General features: G+C 37.4%; 1 protein-coding gene across 1 annotated transcript; it reads right to left on the bottom strand.

Moving 5' to 3' along the window:
• Nucleotides 1-72: 72 nt before the first annotated feature.
• On the bottom strand, nt 73-18,278 carry LOC115446551 (valine--tRNA ligase). Its single transcript, XM_030173246.2, has 18 exons — nt 17,983-18,278; nt 17,255-17,422; nt 16,278-16,411; nt 15,780-15,938; nt 15,021-15,282; nt 10,179-10,309; nt 9,097-9,194; nt 8,705-8,829; nt 7,456-7,601; nt 6,839-7,031; nt 5,374-5,559; nt 3,951-4,057; nt 3,361-3,588; nt 2,738-2,879; nt 2,131-2,298; nt 1,414-1,611; nt 925-1,209; nt 73-541 (listed from the first exon to the last, which is right to left on the bottom strand). Exons 1-18 carry the CDS (start codon nt 18,145-18,147, stop codon nt 326-328), a joined length of 3,111 nt encoding a protein of 1,036 aa, XP_030029106.1. The 5' UTR covers nt 18,148-18,278; the 3' UTR covers nt 73-325.
• Between the last annotated feature and the right edge of the window lie 1,419 nt (nt 18,279-19,697).

The following is a 19,697-nucleotide window of genomic DNA, read 5'->3' as shown; positions in this document are numbered from 1 at the left end:
TATGTTAACACAAAATCGTCTACAGAAACAACAACAGTACCTCCTTTTTATATGGTGGAACAAAAACACAAGTTGTATAAAAGCATAATTTATTCACACAGAAATAAATATTCGGAAAGAAGAGGTATTATTATTATTACCTTATTTAACTTAAATAAAGGTTCTTGTTGTGGTAAAGACAACATAAATCTCACCTTAACCGATATATATAGAGAACATTGTTTTAAAAAATAATAAACATTTATTTTCTATGGTACCAAAAAAGGCATTATTGTATTTGCACTTTTTGGTGACAAGACTAAGGTAACGAGTCGTAATGCCTAGTTTACATTAATGATAGACTTTTAATGGCAGCTTCCAATCGCTCGACCTCTCCTTGATTCTGTGCTAATTTCTCTGTGTTGTTTTTCTGGACGTCTTCAGGTACTTTAACTGCGTAGTCCTCGGCTGCCATAGCTTGCTGAAGCTTGGTGATGGTTTGGGAAAGATTTTCTTTCTTCTTTTCAAGCTTGGCGATTTCCTTTTGAGGGTCGATGAGGCCCTGTAATGGATACATTATTAATGTGATGAGCACAAGCAGCAATTACTTGTATACTTTTTGAATTTTAATCAGTCATGAAGATCTTTTCTCCCTAAATAAAGGTTTTTGGTTTAAATACCTATTTTAAGATCCGTAATAAAACATAATATTGACTGCAAGGCTTGACAATATTCAAAAATCGAATATCGGATAAAACAATAATTTCCTAGTCACTAGTGTGCATTTGATACATCTATTAACATGGTCAGAGGCCCACAGAATCTCCTTTCCAATTCCTATTCCCAAAAATCTAGCAGTTCATACACAGGCGTTAACATTAACACCAGATGACCTGTCTACCCACCTCTGTCACCTTTAACAAAATCCATAACATCCTTGCTTACCTTCAATACCAATCTCACTTCGATCTTGTCTGACACGGTGAGCACAGCACAACCAGCTGGAGGCTCTTCGTCACTCAACTCGCTATTCGCAAGCGACTGCAGACTCACAAACAAAGCCTTGAGTTCTTCCACCTTCAGCTCAGGCGAGAGGATTAGGTGCGCTGTGGTCTTCTGCTTGTTGGTCAGGTTGTATTCAGATCGAGTTGATCGTATGAGGTGAATCATTTTGAGTACCAGGTCGGTTTGTTCTTCTAAGTTTTCGTCACGCCACGGTGTGTTTTTGTACTGAAAACAGAAACTATTTTTAAGATTGTCAACTACTAACATAATATACCACAATATGGCGATTGTGGCAATTTTAAATTAACATTTGCGCAGTTTTACATATTTATAAATAAAAAAATACTATCTACATCTAATATGTAAAATATCGGCTCAAAAGACTAATAGCCAGTTACTAATATTAAAACAACACAAATCGCAACTCACGCTGGGATATTCCGCTACACAAATGGACGAGCACTTCTCGGTGTTCTTCCTTGGTAGCCGCTGGTACAACTCCTCAGTGACGAATGGCATGAAGGGACTCAAAAGTTTAAGTCCGTGGTCAAGCGTTGTGAATAGAGTTAGGCGCGCTATCATCTTGGAGGTTTCTGAACCTGCCGTAAACACTGGTTTCAGGGATTCCTAAGGAACAAAGACAGGTTTATATCTTACAGATTTGTTAATACCATTGATTCCCAAAGTGGTCCAGGTAGACCCCCAGGGGTACACGAGAGACTTGACGGGGGTCCATGATGGCGTGACCAAAAAATGGGGGTCCACAATAATTTATCTGGTTTGATAGTAAAGTACTAAAATGTTGCCTTGACTTCACTTATAAATGACGCAGATATCACTCTTTTGAGTGCTACAATGCGTTCAAAGTAGTGTGTCTAAATCCCGATAATTTTATCTTTTACACTGATTTAAAACACAGACCTGGCCACACTACTCGCGGCCCATGATTTGTAGAAAACGCTATCCTAGATTGATGTGCAAATACCTATCGAATTATTTATTCATTCTAAACAGTAACGTTGCTTGCCATAGATATATCTATACTTATTGAGGGCTCTTCAAGGCAGTGCGAACTTTTGGTCGCCCGCTTAGTTTAATGTAGCTATGGGCCAAGAGGGGCCCCGAATCGATTCTAAGCCAACTTACCAAGTAAACGTCACAGAGTTCGTAAAGCCACAGGTTGTAGATGAGCGTGGTGGCGGCGGGGAAGTCATACGCCTCGAACGCGTTGTTGACTTTCTGCACCGCGTGCGCCACTCGCGACAACATCCATCTGTCCATCAGTGATAGCGTGGCGGGCGGCGTCGAGAACAGCTGCGAAACGATTAAGGGTTTAGTGTTGGGGGATAGGCAGAACGGTAAGCAGTGTAACACATAGTTTGATTTAGTTCGATTTCATGATTATTGTCACATCGCATTGGCACAAAATAAAGTACAGGATAAGTATATTTTTTATAAATTCATTTTATTTGTATAATTTAAGAATCGAATACAGAAAGCCTCGGTTCATATTGTAACCATTGTAACTACTGGACATAATAAGATTTAACATTTCATGTCTCAGGATGGCGAGCGCAGTAAAATACCAAAAAATACTTTGTAATTCAAAATGTTGAATTACAAAATATTTTTAATGATGGTGTTTCTGCTGTTTATAGTGCCATCGTATCGTTTACTACTAAGCGAATGGCAAGCTCGTCACGTCATTCAAAGCAATTAAAAAATAATAATAATTCACAGCATTTTACCGTACCTCGTAAGTGGTGTTCTTCGGGAAGTACATGAGCGCGAATTTGGTCGCGTTCCACAGCTTGTTGCAGAAGAACCGGTACCCCTGCACGCGCAGGATGTCCAGGTTCAAGTCGCGGCCCTGCGTCATCGCGCATAGAGCGAACCTGGAACGAATGTTATGTTCAAAATCTAGGAGAACGGTTTTTATTAACCCTTTCGGAAGTGTAGGCAAAATATTTGCGAAAACTACTTTTAAAAATTCCTGAGTAGCTGACTGGAGCTGGCGCCATAACATTTATTAGAGGTAGTTAGTAAGGTTGGAGGAGAGGCCGAAGGTGGGATGGGGCAATTGATTGCGTAAATTTTAAAAGTAATCTATTGCAAAGCTAAGAAAAGTCTAACTCTAATTTAACCCCGTAAATATCATTTTCCATGTAAGGTTTATTCGACTATAATATTGGAGAAAGTTACTCAATTCAGATTTTTTTTCAGTGTATGTTACGATGTATTTAATAATTGAAAATCTACATCATTGAGTCTTAAACAAATCTCGTCACCTCATCACCTCTAAATTGACCACTCTTATTAACTTGTCAGTGGATTCCGCCCAGCACTCACAAAACATACAAAAAATCATCCCCGTACCTCAAAGCATCAGTGCCGCACTCAGGTATGCCGTTAGGGTAGTCCTGCTTCTGCCCCTGCCTGGCCTTCTCGATTTCCCTGGGGTCCAGGTTGGAGTCCTCCAGCTGTTTGTGCAGCTCCTCCAGCGTGACCCCACGCACCACGTCCACGGGGTCGATGACGTTGCCCAGGGACTTGGACATCTTGCGCCCGTGAGCGTCACGGACCATCGGATGGAGGTATATCTCCCTGGAAAATTTATGAATTATCATCTTTTTTTTTTCATTGAATGAAGAGACGAGTTAGCCGTTCGCTCGGTGGTAAGCTAGACGACCGCCCATAAACAGTAGAAACACCATCCAACACCTTGAATTACAAAGTATTGTTTGGTATTCCACTGCGCTCGCCATCCTGAGACATGAGGTGTTAAGTTTTATTATATCCAGTAATTACACTGGCTACAATGTTCTTCAAACAGGAACACACCAGTGACTACACACTGCTTGTTTTTTGGCCATTATCGTCATCATCTATTACCTGTAGGATCTTATTGCTGGGTATAAACTTCTACCGGGTTCGACTTACGGTCTGAACAAGCGACAACTACTCACTTAAAAGGCAGTTCGCCGAGCAGCCTTTGTCCAAAGAATACCATCCTGGCCACCCAGAAGAACAGGATGTCGTGGCCGGTTTCCAGCAGATTGCCAGGGTAGAAGGCCTATAACAATATATCATTCTTATAGGGCATTCCACGTGGAGCGGGCACGCAAAAAATGTTGATGTCTCAGATTTTAGTAATATTTGATTATGTTATACCTGTATGTGTCCTCGATCGAGATACAAAATATTTTTAAAGTATAAAGTCTGGTTAGCGAGTTAAAGGACTGAAGTTTTGACTGGCCGGCTAGTATACGCCACTTCTTATCCCATTATCAACTTTTTAAAAGTTACAATAAAATAAATAAAGCAATGAAACATTTACTTCATTTAATGAGCTTTTTTATAATATATTTGGAAATAGAAAAATATTTTATTATTGAAAAAAAAATATGTTTCAAAGTTTCAAACTTGAATTTCACAAAGTTGTCATATTTATATATATATTTTTTTATAAAAATAGCTACTATTGTATAGATAATCCCTGCCAAGTTTCATAATGGGCTGAGAAGTCTTTTAGGAGCTAGACAGGTTACAGTGCCGAAGAGCGGCGGCCGCCAGAAAGAGCGAACTAGTAAAAACTTTCAATCAAACAAAATAATTTAGATCAGAGTTTTCCCCTTATACCACTAAAAGTAAACCCTAAAGTAAGCAATATCCAAATATCGTGTCGTGCGACAGCTGTCTAATATGTACCGGGTTGCCTCGAACCATTCAAACATTACTTTTTCGAACACGCTGCGGGACCAGCCAATTTTTAACAGTTTTTAGGAAAGCGGCAAAGGGTCTGAACAATTGTCTTATGTTTTAATTTGGCTCACGCGGCTGAGTAACCTATTCCAAGTATCAATTACGAATAACTGAGAATTGAGTTTAGGTTAGGTTAGGATCCCTTGCCGCGCAACAACCGCTTAAAACTTCATACCTAAAACCTGGAATGTTAGTACTATCGCACACGAAAATGGCGCGCGTAACCTCGCATAATTGATACGAGAATTAGGAATTTATTTGATAAAAACAAAAGTATATAAAACTTCTCATCATTGTCAAACAATTGAACATAAATTATCTCTGAAGTATGTTTGATCACTTACTGCCAGAGTAAGGGATAGCACATCGCACAACCAGCTCAGACAAACGAAAGGTACTACATGCAGAAACAATTTTATTGTACACGCTTATTAATTCCACGTGATCCAGTATGAATGTTTGCATTATTGTGAAATTAACTCATGATATCGCATATTTCATTTAGTTATTAAGTCGATTATTGATCTGTTTCATACTTTAATATAGTTATATATTATTATTAACTTTATTAGTGTAATTGGTTTATCCGTTCTAATTGAAATAAATAAATAAAATCAATATACTCACAGCCAAATCTTCAGTCTTATTCGGCCACCCGAATATAGAGAAGGGGAAGAGAGCGGACGAGAACCATGTGTCTAACACGTCCTCATCTCTCCTGAGAGTGATATCTGACTGTTTGTGGCCATATTTGCTTATCGCCTTGGTCATCGCTTCCTCTTCTGTATGCGCCGCCACCCATTGCTCCTTTTTCTGATGAGGTATTAAAGTCTAAATGATTTGTTCTAAAAGCGGGTATGTGGTGGTTCGAACAGCTGATTGTGTTTCTAGAAGTTATAATTGGTGTGATTAAACGAAGCTATACATTATAGAGAACACACATACACATCATTTATTTCTGAGAAACAGACTTGTTATCACAGCAATGCTGCGTTGTTAGATGAATAATGTCTATGAATAAGGGGGTAAGAGCATACTTAAATTTGATTCAAAATCTTATAACTAGGCACATAGCTACTGCAAATGTTATATTAACATTTAGTAACACAAATTAGTTTTTATGATTTACATTATGATATTGAATGTATATTAGAAAGATTAGAATATTATGGCGATAACATTAATTATAAAAAAAAAGTAAATTACATTTAAAGAGAACACATTTCATAAAAACATAGCTGTTTAAATAAAATTGCAAACCTACTAAAAACTGCAAAAAAACGCGTCATGCAGGGAGAGCATAATATTTATCGACGGCCAAATTTTAACATGTAGCATTGACTAAAGGACTATTACTATAAACTACGCTGCCAACTACGGGTCAATATCAAGAATAATGAAAAATATGTCATCTACGCATGTCCAACAAATTTGATTGTGGTCCATTTTGACTACAAATAAATGAAAATAAAAACATAAAACATTTTTTTTAACTGAAGCAAACCGAAACGTCAAATTAAATATATGACCAAAGCGTGCATATAACATAATGTATGTCCCTAAAACAGTATTTAATCAAGCGCATGCGTGTTTAAACTAGTAGGTGCACACTGGTGTGAAGTTATCGTCGACGTACGGGTTGGTTGGTGTGCAGCGCGTGTGCGTGAGTGCGCACGCGCACGCGCGCGCTCTTCTTGCGGCCCGAGCGCGAGCGGCGCCGGCGCGGCGCGCGCGTCGGGGACACCTTGCCGCGCATACCACACACATTTATAGCATTCAGCTGGTTGTAGACAAGTATTCTGATACGTATCCACCCGAAATCACATTTATTTTATTTAGGGGGCTTATTTATCAATCATCAAGGTATAGATATTGTTCCAATACTTAACCCAAGCAATGTCACTATTTTGTTATGAAGGGCTGCTTTGTCAACCGGCAGATTATAAGATATATAGGAACCTAGGGAGTAGAGGATGTCTGATGTTCAGGCCTTAGGGCTTAGTCCACCACAGGCCTGGACAGTATGTTCTCATCTTAACTATCACCACTATAAATTTTTAACCTATTTAAAAAAAGGTGGTTCAATACTGACCTCTCGCGAACGAACATTCACTTTGTACGCTGGTATCTGGTGTCCCCACCACAGCTGTCGGGATATGCACCAGTCCCTGATGTTGTCCATCCAGTTGTTCCAGGTCTTGGTGTGCACCTCCGGGATTATTTTCAGGTCGCCGGCTTCGACCACTTTTTTGGCGTGTTCAGCCATTTTATCGCATCTCACCCACCTGATGGTAAAAAACTTTTTGGTGAAAAAAAGAAATTGAACCTTTCATGTCTATCAGGCTAGTGTTTAATATTATAAATATTTTATTAGTGTTCCTTTAGTAGACGGAAGTATCTTGTATACGAGAATGTACAGTCAACCACAAAAGTAGATGAACAAAAAAACAAAAAAAAAATTAGAAATGTTTTCAATTTTGAATTTGCTCAGCTACTTTTGTGGATACACTGACTTGTATATTTGCATATTATGCGTTTCTTAGGTGTTCTTAAAATTATGAAAAAAAAAAAACAATACCATCAAAATAAAAAAAAAGAATAACTATCAACGATTGCAATACCATGAAGTTAACTAGAGAACTACCATAAAGCTTCATGAACAATCTGTTGATAAAAACTAATGGAAGTAACAATTTGTTTGAAACTGACCATTGCGGCTTGAGCATCGGTTCGACGACGTCCTTGGTCCGGCTGCACATCGGCACCACCATGGAATGATCCTTGGTCTCCCTGTACAGTTTCAGTTCATCCAACTTCTTCACCAGCTCGCGACGTACGTCGTAACGTTTCTTGCCCTGTAGACAAGCATTGTATGACATGACAGAATTTTTAACACGCGACTGCAGGAAATAAGCTTTTGGTATTGTAGAGGTCTGCGGAGCGAGCTAGCATAGACTATAGAGTATATATTTTTTGTCACGTGACCGCTACCACAAACACAAATTAAAACTAAATTTAATCTAACTTTTGAGTTTGGTCACTTTAGCTCCAAGCACCATTAAAAGTGACCTAACTCAAAATTTATATAGTTTCTGATTTTATTGAAAAACGACCTTCAAAGCATGCTCTATAACCCTATGATGAGAAAAAGACAAAGTTATAGAGATTCTTACTTTTTTCGCCGGCCAATTCACTGCTTTTCTAATTGTTTATACATATTTTTTTATCGTTTCCCACAAATCATCTTTTTGGAGTTAGGTCATTTTGGTTCTAAGGGTGCGAAATGTGTCTTTATGTGATTCAAATATTTAACCAACATAATGAAACAGCCTGTATACCTTTTTTGTATAAATTTTGAATATTTCCATATCATCTTACAAATATTATAAACTACTAATATTATATATGCGAAAGTTTGTGAAAATGTTTGAAAGTTGGCACACGTCCAGACCATACCCCGGATTTACGTATAGGTCTACTTTTCATCCCAGTACCTTGTAGGACACAATTCAATCCTTACCCTATTTTTTATAAATAGATGACTCTGGCGTCGTATAGATGGCGCTATTTGTAGTGATTTAGGGACTTCAGTACCGAGAAAGGCTTTAAAACGCGGGCGACGCTGCGAGCAACGTCCAGTCCCAAATATACACACACACACACACCATCACGCATTTTATCCCCGAAGGGGTACGCAGAGGTGCAACCAGGGCACCCACTTTTCGCCAAGTGTGTTCCGTCCCATGATGTGATAGGGGGCGAGCCTATCGCCATATCGGGCACAAATCCAGACTCTGGGCTGATACTGAGCAGAAAAACTCAATTATCACTTTGCCCGACCCGGGATTCGAACCCAGGACCTCAGAGCGCTGCCGTACCGCGCATGCAGTACAACTACGCCACCGAGGCCTAAATATATCTATCTCTAATACCTATTATAGCAATTTGAAATGCTCACCGAGAACTCTCCACAGTTGTCGAGCATCAGACCATCGTCTGAGAATATGTTGATGTACTGCAGCCCGTGACGCTTGGCGATCTCGAAGTCGTTGACGTCGTGCGCCGACGAGATCTTCACGGCACCTGAACGAATACATTCAATTTAACATGTGTGTTATATTTTGCTCTTTACAGCTATAATTTCAGAACATAGTTTTGTTTGAACCTCTCCTATACATATAGATTCAAAAATGATTGTTTTTTTTTGTGTCAAAATATAAAAAATATATATTTTATGATGACAAATACACATTGATTCTGAATTTGTACATTTTGATACTATTTGTCTGCCCTATTACGCATTAGTTAATATAATTTTTCCATTTTTATGCAATCAGATAAAAAACAAACCTGTTCCAAACTCTTTGTCGACATAAGTGTCCGCGATGATGGGTATTTTCCTCTCCACTATCGGATGTACCACATATTTGCCGACCAAGTGTTTGTATCTGCAAAAAAAAACAAAATACAAGAAAAATAATAATTTTGTATATACTATAATACATAATATTATAAATGCGAAAGTTTGTGAGAATAGATGTATGTTCCTTTTTCACGAAAAAACTACTGAACGGATTTGGATGGAACTTTACAGTAAATGCAAACATATACTCGTTTTCACCTTTGCTGACATTGTGCCAAAATCTGGCATTAATAACCAATATTTTCACTAAAAACCTGATTTTAGTTTTCCGATTTTTTTATTATTTTGTATTTTAATGGGAATGTGGCGCGTGCGTGAGTGTATTTCTGACTGAAAGTATGATGTTGCCGCTGCAACGATTTCTCTTAGAGCAGTAGTAGTAAATTACATATTATTAATAATAATAATAATATCAGCCCTGTAATATATACTTTGCCCACTGCTGAGCACGGGCCTCCTCTACTACTGAGAGGGATTAGGCCTTAGTCCACCACGCTGGCCTAGTACAGATTGGTAGACTTCACACACCTTCGAAATTCCTATAGAGAAATTCTCAGATGTGCAGGTTTCCTCACGATGTTTTCCTTCACCGTTAAAGCGAACGATAAATTCACAAAGAATACACACATGATTTTTTAGAAAAGTCAGAGGTGTGTGCCTTTGGGATTTGAACCTTTTGAAAAAGCGGCGATAGCCTAGTTGGGTGTGGAACGGACTGCCGAGACATATTATTAATATAATTTTTTTTAAACTTATACTTTTTACTTTTACTTCTACAGCTGAAGTAACTTATTGTAAAGTGTTATTTACAACTAGATAAGTATGTGTTTTCATTTGGTAACGCGGTGTCAAAATGACCCTGTATACATTTATTATTACTTTATTTTACAGACAGTGTTACGAACAATGTACCGGTATCATACCGTCCATAGTGATGTGTAGACTACTAGTGATGTTCTTAGTCTACAATCTAAATCGACTCTTAACATCGACAAAATGTGTTACAAACCTCTCGTCGTCGGGATGCACAGCAATAGCCACGTCAGCAATCATGGTCTCGATACGAGTGGTCGCCACCACGATCTCGTCCTCACAATTGCTGGTTTTGTATGCGAAGTATACTAGCACGCCAAACTCCACCTAAGATATATAGTATTAAAGTATATAATTATTTTTAATGATAATGCAAGGTACTTAACAGCCTTAAAAGTAAGTAATTATTTAATTAAAACTCCTAGACATCGTGTTATATTCTAAAATCTAAACCAATGTACAATTTTAAACTTAAATATTAACATGAATAAAGGACATTCGAAACTAGCAAACACAACATGCATACAACAGATCACATCAGGTAGGTACATTGTCTATACAACAGACAATATGCGAATATTAATAAACAATCCCAATTATAATCTCAAATCTGATCTTGAGAAGGCATGAAAGTAAGTAATTAGGAAGCGTGTAATTTTTTTAAATTGTAACAATTTTGCGATAGATCATAATCAGTCATCGCCCATGCGTCATAACGAGCGGTCGATGTATTTCGATGTCCGCATCGTATCGGTGAATATCGCAAAAAAATGACGTGCAAAACAATTAAATGCAACCATTGTGGAATAGTGATATGTGAGGTATTGGCTTTTATACAAAATAAAGCTGATATCATGGATGAACCGGGAATAATTCGTCTGTGTCGTCTACTTTCAGTCCGGAGGAAATCGAGTCGGCGAAGAATCTGCTTTTTGATGCGGTGAAAACAGACAAACGGAAAATAAAACGTAAGCAAGGAGGCAAGGTTGAACGAGATCTTCAGGACATAATAAGTCTTCTTAAAGAGACTGATCCTGATACTACACCAATCTTCGTGGCAAGAGAATTGCAACGCCTACCCCCTTTAAGTTTTGACCACATTGATCCTACAAGGCTATTAAAAGACTTTATAGTTTTGCAGAATAACTTAAAAGTGGTTATGGATAATTACGTAACCCAAGATCAATTTGACGAATTGAGAAATAATTTATTATCGCAAACAGTGCCATCTCGTCTCGATATAACCAACGTAAATGTTAAAAGAGGGTCTGGTCTTGCGATAAGTGATAACTATTGTGATAGTGGGCCCATGGGATTGCAAAATTATGCGGAAACACAAAATTCGAGTAAAATAATAGTTAGCAATTGTGCAAAATCTTTGCGCATTGGTAATGACTCATCGCCGTTGGTACAAACCCAATCGCCGGCGCAGCGGTCAGCCACATCGCACAAGTGCATAAACAATACACCCGTCTCACTCGAACATGGCTCAAATCGAATCGGTTCAAATAAGCAAATAACGGGTAACGCCCCGTTGCAAAATGAATGTTTACCTAGACATACGCCGAGTACTATGGAAAAATTATCCTTTGCGAAAACAGCAGCAAAGGAAGGCACCTGGAAAAATAGTGAACCGGGAGAAGAATGGAAACTTGTACAACGGCGAAAATATAAAAATAAATTTGCTGGTTTAAAAGGGGACGCAATGGTGGACCCTCATAGCAAGTTTAAGGCGGCTGATACAAAAATACCGTTATATATATACAACGTCGATAAAAGTACCGAGTCTACGGATATTAGTTCCTATATTAGAGATAAAACTGGAATAGACGTTACGCTGGAACTTATACATATGAAGCGAGAGAAGGATTACAATTCATTCAAAATGCTAATACCTAAACAAAAATTAAATGTGTTTATGGATACCAAGCTCTGGCCTGATGGAATATCTTTCCGACGTTTCGTCAAATTTAGATATAAAAATTATTCCTCAGGATCAGATAATATAAGAAAAGGTACAATAAATAATATTATAACATAAAAATAACATGGAGAATCAGTGTATATTTATCACTTATAACTGTAGATCAGTGACGCGATCCGTGGAATGTATTAGGTCACTATGTACACTAGGGCATATTATTGCCTTACAGGAGACATGGCTATTTCCCCATGAATTAACTTTTTTGGGCACTATCGATGACAACTTTGCATGGTCAGGAACATCGGCGGTCGATACGTCGATGGGTATCTTTCGCGGGAGACCTCATGGTGGTGTGGCTATATTATGGAGAAAGGATATTTTCAACAACGTCACAGTGTTACAAAGTGATAATGTGCGCTTATCCGCGATACAAGTATCGAGGGCCAACGGTAGTTCATTTGTAGTAATTTCTGTATACATGCCTACCGATAATGTGAACAATCTAAGTGAATACACGGAATGTCTAAGTGAGATCAGTGCGATTGTCGAAAGTTGCGGCACGGAGTCTGTGTATATATTAGGGGACTTTAACGCCCATCCGGGGGAATCTTTTGGTAAGGAACTGTTACATTTCTGTAGACACGAGAAATGGGTATGTGCGGACTTTGAGAAACTTGGAGCACTATCTAATACGTATACATATGTAAGTGATGTTCATGGATGTAGGCGCTGGTTAGATCATTGTGTAGTTACAGAGCTTGCATGGAAAACAATAACTGATATATATGTAAAACACGATGTATTCTGGTCGGATCATTTCCCTCTATTTGTGACATGTAATATTGATGTAATTAAGCCTAAATTATGTAATAATAATAGTAGTAACTATAATAGAGTCCTATGGGGCCAAAAAGATAATATGGAAATTAAAAAATATAGTCATATCTGTAATAGTTTGTTAAAAGAATTAGATTATCCCGCGGAATTAATTGAGTGTAAAGATAAAATGTGTACCAATACGGACCATAAAATTGTTATTAATTCCATGTATATAAAAAATGTTAATATCCTCAGTCAAGCGGCCGAATTATGCTCAGCTAAAACAAACATAAATAAAAGAACTCGTGTAATAGGATGGAATAGACACGTTAGATGCGCGCACGATGAGGCTCGTCGTTCTTTCCAACTATGGGTGTTATATGGAAAACCTTCTAGTGGGCCGTATTTTGAAAATATGTTTCTTACGCGTAAAGCGTTTAAATCGAAATTAAGATGGTGCCATAATAACCAACAACAAATAAAAATGGATATTCTTGCTTCTCGGCACTGTATTAAGGATTTTCGTGGGTTTTGGAAGCAGACTAAATAAACTTTGTCCGAAGGCTAGCCTCCCAATGAGCGTAGATGGCGTGTCTGATGTTAATTTAATTGCTAATGCTTTTAAAGATCGCTTTAAAATTGACTCCCCGCTGCCTGAATCCCAATGTATGGTACAATTTCCTGACTCGCATGATACGCAGTCGCTTAAATTTAGTGCTCGGGACGTTGATAGAGTTATTTATAATATGAAGAAAGGTAAATCACCGGGTCATGATGGACTGAGTATTGAACATTTGTGCCATGCAGGCTCACATGTGTCTAGGGTTTTGGCCACGCTGTTCAATATTTGTATAGGGCACTCATACCTTCCTGATGATTTAATGAAAACGGTCGTAGTGCCAATTGTTAAGAATAAGACCGGCGATGCCTCCGATGGGTCTAATTATAGGCCAATTTCGTTGGCTACAATTATTGCGAAAGTGCTTGACAGATTGCTTGATAAAAATCTTAATAGTTACTTAAAATTACATGACGCGCAATTCGGGTTTAAACCTGGGCTATCCACTGAATCAGCCATATTGTGTCTCAAGCATACTGTAAAGTACTACACACGCAGGAGTACAGCTGTGTATGCCTGCTTTTTGGACCTGTCGAAGGCTTTTGATCTGGTATCTTATAATATGTTATGGAAGAAGCTTATATTGGAAGCTACTCTGCCCAGAGAACTTGTTAAAATTTTTAGATACTGGTACGACAACCAAAACAATTATGTAAAGTGGGCGACGGCGCACTCAGATATGTATAGGCTGAAATGTGGAGTGAGACAAGGAGGCATTTCCTCGCCGAAACTTTTCAACCTATATATGAACAGGTTGATTGTCGGACTTAGCAACGCCAATGTCGGATGCTCTATTGACGGTGTAATGGTCAACAATATTAGTTATGCAGATGACATGGTTTTGTTGGCTCCGTCGGTCAACGCATTGAATATATTGCTGAGAATGTGCGAGACATATGCTGCGTCTCATGGGCTCAGGTACAATGCTAAAAAGAGTGAATTAATGCTTTTCAAAGCGGGGAAAAAGTCATACTCTCTACCTAAAGTGGAACTAGATGGAGCTACGCTTACTTGGACCAAAAAGTTTAAGTACCTGGGCCACTGGGTCACTGATGATATGTCGGATGATCTCGATATTGAGAGGGAACGCAGAGCGTTGGCGGTTCGATGCAATATGCTGGCTCGTAGGTTCGCACGTTGTACGGTTCCAGTGAAAATTACACTATTTAAAGCGTTTTGCCAAACATTTTACACGTGCAGCCTGTGGGTCAGCTATACGCAGAAAACTTATAATGCTCTGCGAATCCAATACAATAACGCATTTAGATTGTTGTTGGGTTTCTCTCGTTTTTGTAGTGCGTCGGGGATGTTCGCCGGTATGCATACAGACGATTTTAGTGCGATAATGCGAAAGCGCGCGACATCACTGATGCGCAGGGTTTGGGGTGCGCCCAACAGCATTGTAGCCCTTGTAAGCAATGACTGTACAAGCGATTTTGTGAGACACTGGTTTGAGCCTGTTGCTCAGCTGGTGGGTCAGTGAATCGCACGCTGTAATGTTTTGTCTTATTATTGAGTTTTGTTATATGTGTAACTGTACGTACTAACATTTAATATAATATAATTATTGTAATTTACTAACACTATGGGTGTATACTATCCTGAAATAAATGTATTGAATTGAATTGAAAAAAAATTGAATAAAACTAATTGGAAAATGGACATAAATAACATACCTTTTGACTATACCCAGGTACAGACAACATCGTCCGTCCACTAAGCTCCATCTTATCCACCTCTATATCTGAGATGGCGCTCTTGAGCGTGCAACACCAGTTCACGATCCTGTTCGCGCGGTAGATGTCATTACTCTCATAGAGGCGGATGAACGCTTCATTCACAGCGTAGCACATGGAGGGGTCCATGGTGAAACGCTCTCGACTCCAGTCGTATGAAGAGCCCAGAGACCGAAGCTGCTCGTAGATGCGGCCGCCTTTTCTGGAGTAGAAACAATTGTTACAATATATTTTATACTTTAAAACTAGATTAAATTTTAAATATTGGTAATTACCAGGATTAAAGTTAATCCAGAATATGGTGTATCAATGTGCGGAATTTTATCTAAATTTGTTTAGTGGTTGCTGCACTTCTATCAATCATCCAAATGTGTGTAAGTAATTTTGTAAGAAGATAAGATAATGAGAGATCCTTAACTCGCAAAGGAACAGGCTTATGGCACAGATGTAATCAACAATGGGCCTATCATCTGTCACAGTTTGCTAACTGCAATGCAATGGAAACAAGCAATGGAAATAAGTCCAGTTAAATTATGCATACCAGTTGCGATCATGTTAACATATTTTAAAACAAAGGTGTGAGTCACACATTAAATTTTATTGTACTTTACATTATAAAATGGTTTACTGAGACTGAAATGTGTTGTCTAATTTCTATAAGTTTTACTGATATATAAAGTACCAATTTCGATAACTCACTCTTCTTTCCAAGCCCAGACGCGTTTAATGAACTCGTCTCTACCGAGTTCATGTCTGGTCTTCTTCTCTTCCTTCCACAGCTTCTTTTCCACCACCACCTGTGTCGCGATGCCGGCGTGGTCGCAGCCCGGGTTCCACAACGTTGTGAGACCTTTCATTCTGAAAATGTGGATGTTTGTTAATTTTACATTACAAATCACATAGTTTTATATTGATTTTCTGTTGTTTCTTACGCCATTTAAATAAAATAAAACATTATAAATGTAAAAGTTTTAAAAGCTTTCAGTATATTTTTAACTGACTTAAAAGAAGGATTCAACTCGACTGTATTTTTTTTTTATGATTGTTAGTTACCTCAGAACTTTTGACTGGGTGAATTTGTTGTTATAAGTCAATACATTATTTTTTTTCATTTTTATACCTTTGAGCTTGTGAGTACAAACAACTCAAAATTTTATTACTCTCATATAATAAAAAAAAACTGACAAATCTCCTCACCTGTTCCACCTGATGATGGCATCCTGCACAGCATTAGTGAGCGCATGTCCCAGATGCAGAGTACCGGTGACATTGGGCGGTGGAATCACCATTACGAACTTGCCTTTAGGATTGACCTCCGAAACACTTTTTCTCTGAAATTAGACAATAATTGAATATACATGGAGGACAGCGCTGATAGTCATATGGGTAAGTAGGAGACTTTTTGACTTATCTATTTGGTTATTATAGCTGTCTTTTGATTAGGATGCCCATCGGTGGCGAACAAGGGCGTCGCGAAGGAGGGCAGGGAGAGCCAGCTACCCCTCTCTAGAGATTCTAAAGCTAATATGAATTCACCAATTCCATTCCTAATATTGCGTACGCTTAATTACGCTCTGTTCTATGTTATTGTTAAAGCAGGAGAGGAAGAGTGGCGGAGGCAAATGTGCTCTCAACTTTACCTACAAATTATACTTTTCTCATACTCCATATCAACTTGCCCTCCCTCCCTCCATGGGTCACAGGCTAGCGATGCTTTTAGTTGTGAAGAGCCTGTTTCGTGCCGGCTTCCCTTTCGTAATTTATGTAAAATCTAATTATCATTAACACAATTTGCAGATCACAGTTTTGCATATTGGTACCTATATTATGTTGTGCCGGGTCCCTTTTGGAAAAATTACAGCACTCATATCCATTATTGCAAAAAGATGGATATACCCTTGTATATAGAAATCCTTACTATACTTGCAGTAGCTAAATTAGATTTTTTAAATAATTTTGACCGCTATTTATAAATAGTGAAACATTCATAATAATCAATATAAACTTTATAAAAAGTTTGTCAATTTTTTAAAAACACTTTTATGCTATGAAATAATTTGCATAAAATTACTTTACCTAAAAATATTGAATACAGTCTTGTCATACATTGTGTACCTAAATTCCTATCAAATGGGCATCTACTAAATAAGATCATAAAAAAATGTCATACTTACTCCATGCTCAGGTTTGAAGAATCCTTGCTTCTCCCACCAGGCGTACCAAGCAGCCTCCACATACCTGGGGCTGTAGGCATCAGGCATCGCCCCAGAAACATCCTTCTTTTCACCTGGTGCTGTATTGGCAGTATATACAGCAGACTCCTTTGTTTCCTTTGCTTTTTTCTAAAATTAACAAAAAATATTTGTATCCTTAATATAATTGTTTCTTTATAAGGAAATTGTACAAAATATTGGGTTTAAACTAAAGTGCGAAAACTTTGATTACATTAGGAATGTGATGCATTTTTATAATACTAGCATTTTTAACATATGGGAACAAATAAATGTTTTTCAAGTGGTGCTATTACAATATCATTTACATGTTTAAATTGTAATTAATAAATGTAATAATTAAATGATTTATTATAGTAATATATTATTTAATTTTATCTAAAGCAAACACCATAAAAGGTTGTGATAACTGGCAAGTAGAAATATTTTATGAATGACCACATAAAAAGAATATTATATTGTGTACAATTTTTATAGTTCCTTTATCTTTCTATATGAATTAAAAAATGATGTAAGTTTAGAAATAATGGCAACGTTTACTTTCACTTCCTGTGGTGAGGTATGTAATAACCTTAGATTTCGCACTCATTGTTTTCTCCCAAATTTAAGTTAAAGCTAATTGTCATTCAATAGTATGATATAACTCGAATCTCAATAATTATTGTAAATACCTCCGGCTTATCTTTCGGCACAGCTGGCGCGGTGCTCTTTTTATCCAACTTAGCTTTCAATTTTTCTAACTTTGCAGCCTTTTTGGCTTCCTTTTCTAACTGCTTCGCGGTTTTCTCCTGGGGCTGGTCTCCTGCAGGTTCATTTTGCGGCTCGTTGTCAGTCATCTTTGGCACGAAAATTGTAAACTATTCACACACAGATCGAGACCACATTTGCCAAAATTATTGTGATGTGGATTTTTAAACCAAATCCTTAGTTTGACATATGTAAATTCATAGAGTAAGTAACATACTACGTAAGTAGAGGTGGCACATAGCACATTGATTTTGAGCTTATGCACACATACGTGAGCTAAGTTTAGACAAGATTTTCTACCAACGTTACGCATCAAAAATGACTATAAATCTGCTCTTCTCTGGGGGCGTTCCTCATTCAATCGATGAAAATTGTTGACCATAATTCTTACACAAGTATAAAATACGATTTAATTGGGATTGTTAAAAGTAATACGTCCAGAATTATAAATAATTTGCTTTATTAATAACAAAATATTATTAAAAAATATACAAAAGTGTTAAGCGAATTTCTTATGTATAAATTATACAGTGTTTAGGTCTCTTACTCAAAAATTCATTACAGACCAATTTTATATAGAAATTGAACTGTATGATTTGATCTGATTGATCTGTAAGGTATCCCTTACAGATATGATGTTCTTCAGTCCAATCAACAATTACTATGATTACAATCATTGCAAAGGCAAATGCATATATTTCGCAAGTCCCTTTTTTGATTAGTTCTTATCTCATTTGTAGCACACAAAATAAATAAATTTAAACACAATTGGAGTCAAAATCTCCGACTTATAAGAGAAACTATTTCGTAAGCACAAACGACAAAAAATCCTTAGAGAAAATTATTATACACGATACGGAGGTGCAGCCAGGCTCAACTCAATGTGTTCGGCAGAAAGTTAAGTTATTGAACAAAATCGCAATTATAAAGAATTAACAAATAAAGTCCAACAATAACAAATCTAGCGTCAGTAATAACGGCTAATTGTTAGATATCATGATTCTAGATTTTTAGCCTATTATGTTGGTACTAGACATAACCTAAATTTTCGTTAACCAAAACTAAATTCTATGCAAGGATATTAAGATACATAATCATTCTTAGAAAACTCTGATCCAATCATTACAGAAAATTGTCTAAGTGTCCACCTGCAAATTAACACCTGACATATCGCTGTACCTATACCCTCAACCTATACCTACAAAAATGACAAAAAGGAACAGGATGTGGGGATGCCAATTTTTTAAAAAAACATTTTCTATTATTATTTATTTTGTTCTTCATTATATTCACCTACACTTTCATGTATATTTTAAAAGCGAAAGAAAATTGAATATAATTGATAGCCCAGGGAACAACAAGCTATGCCATCAAAGTTTTTTCTATAGGCACATTATATAAACAAAGTAATTTGAATTGCGTGCTAGGCCGGGCCGTGTTAGGGTTTATGTATGGGAGGCCAGAGAAACGCTCATATATGAGTAACCTTTTATTATATTTAATCTTAACTACAACACAATGCTTACTTATTGAGTGGCCATTATAAAACAGTACCAATAGAGATGGGCCATGCCAACACTAGTGATGCCCACATTGTCATTTATTAACAGGCCGGAACTGTATATAATAAGTAATCCCT

This window comes from Manduca sexta, chromosome 14 (genome assembly GCF_014839805.1).
Source record: "Manduca sexta isolate Smith_Timp_Sample1 chromosome 14, JHU_Msex_v1.0, whole genome shotgun sequence".
Classification (NCBI taxonomy): Eukaryota; Metazoa; Arthropoda; class Insecta; order Lepidoptera; family Sphingidae; genus Manduca; species Manduca sexta.
The sequence above is the reverse complement of the archived record's forward strand: the minus strand, read 5'-3'. Positions and strand labels throughout refer to the sequence as shown.

What these genes read in the sequence shown, in the direction of transcription:
- LOC115446551 (XM_030173246.2), bottom strand. Translation starts at nt 18,147, where the DNA reads ATGACTGACAACGAGCCGCAAAATGAACCTGCAGGAGACCAGCCCCAG. An exon ending in TACCTGGGTATAGTCAAAAG is followed by an intron (nt 10,310 to 15,020) that starts GTATGTTATTTA and finishes TATATATCTTAG; the next exon opens with GTGGAGTTTGGCGTGCTAGT. An exon ending in CTCGGCGAACTGCCTTTTAA is followed by an intron (nt 3,589 to 3,950) that starts GTGAGTAGTTGT and finishes TAAATTTTCCAG; the next exon opens with GGAGATATACCTCCATCCGA.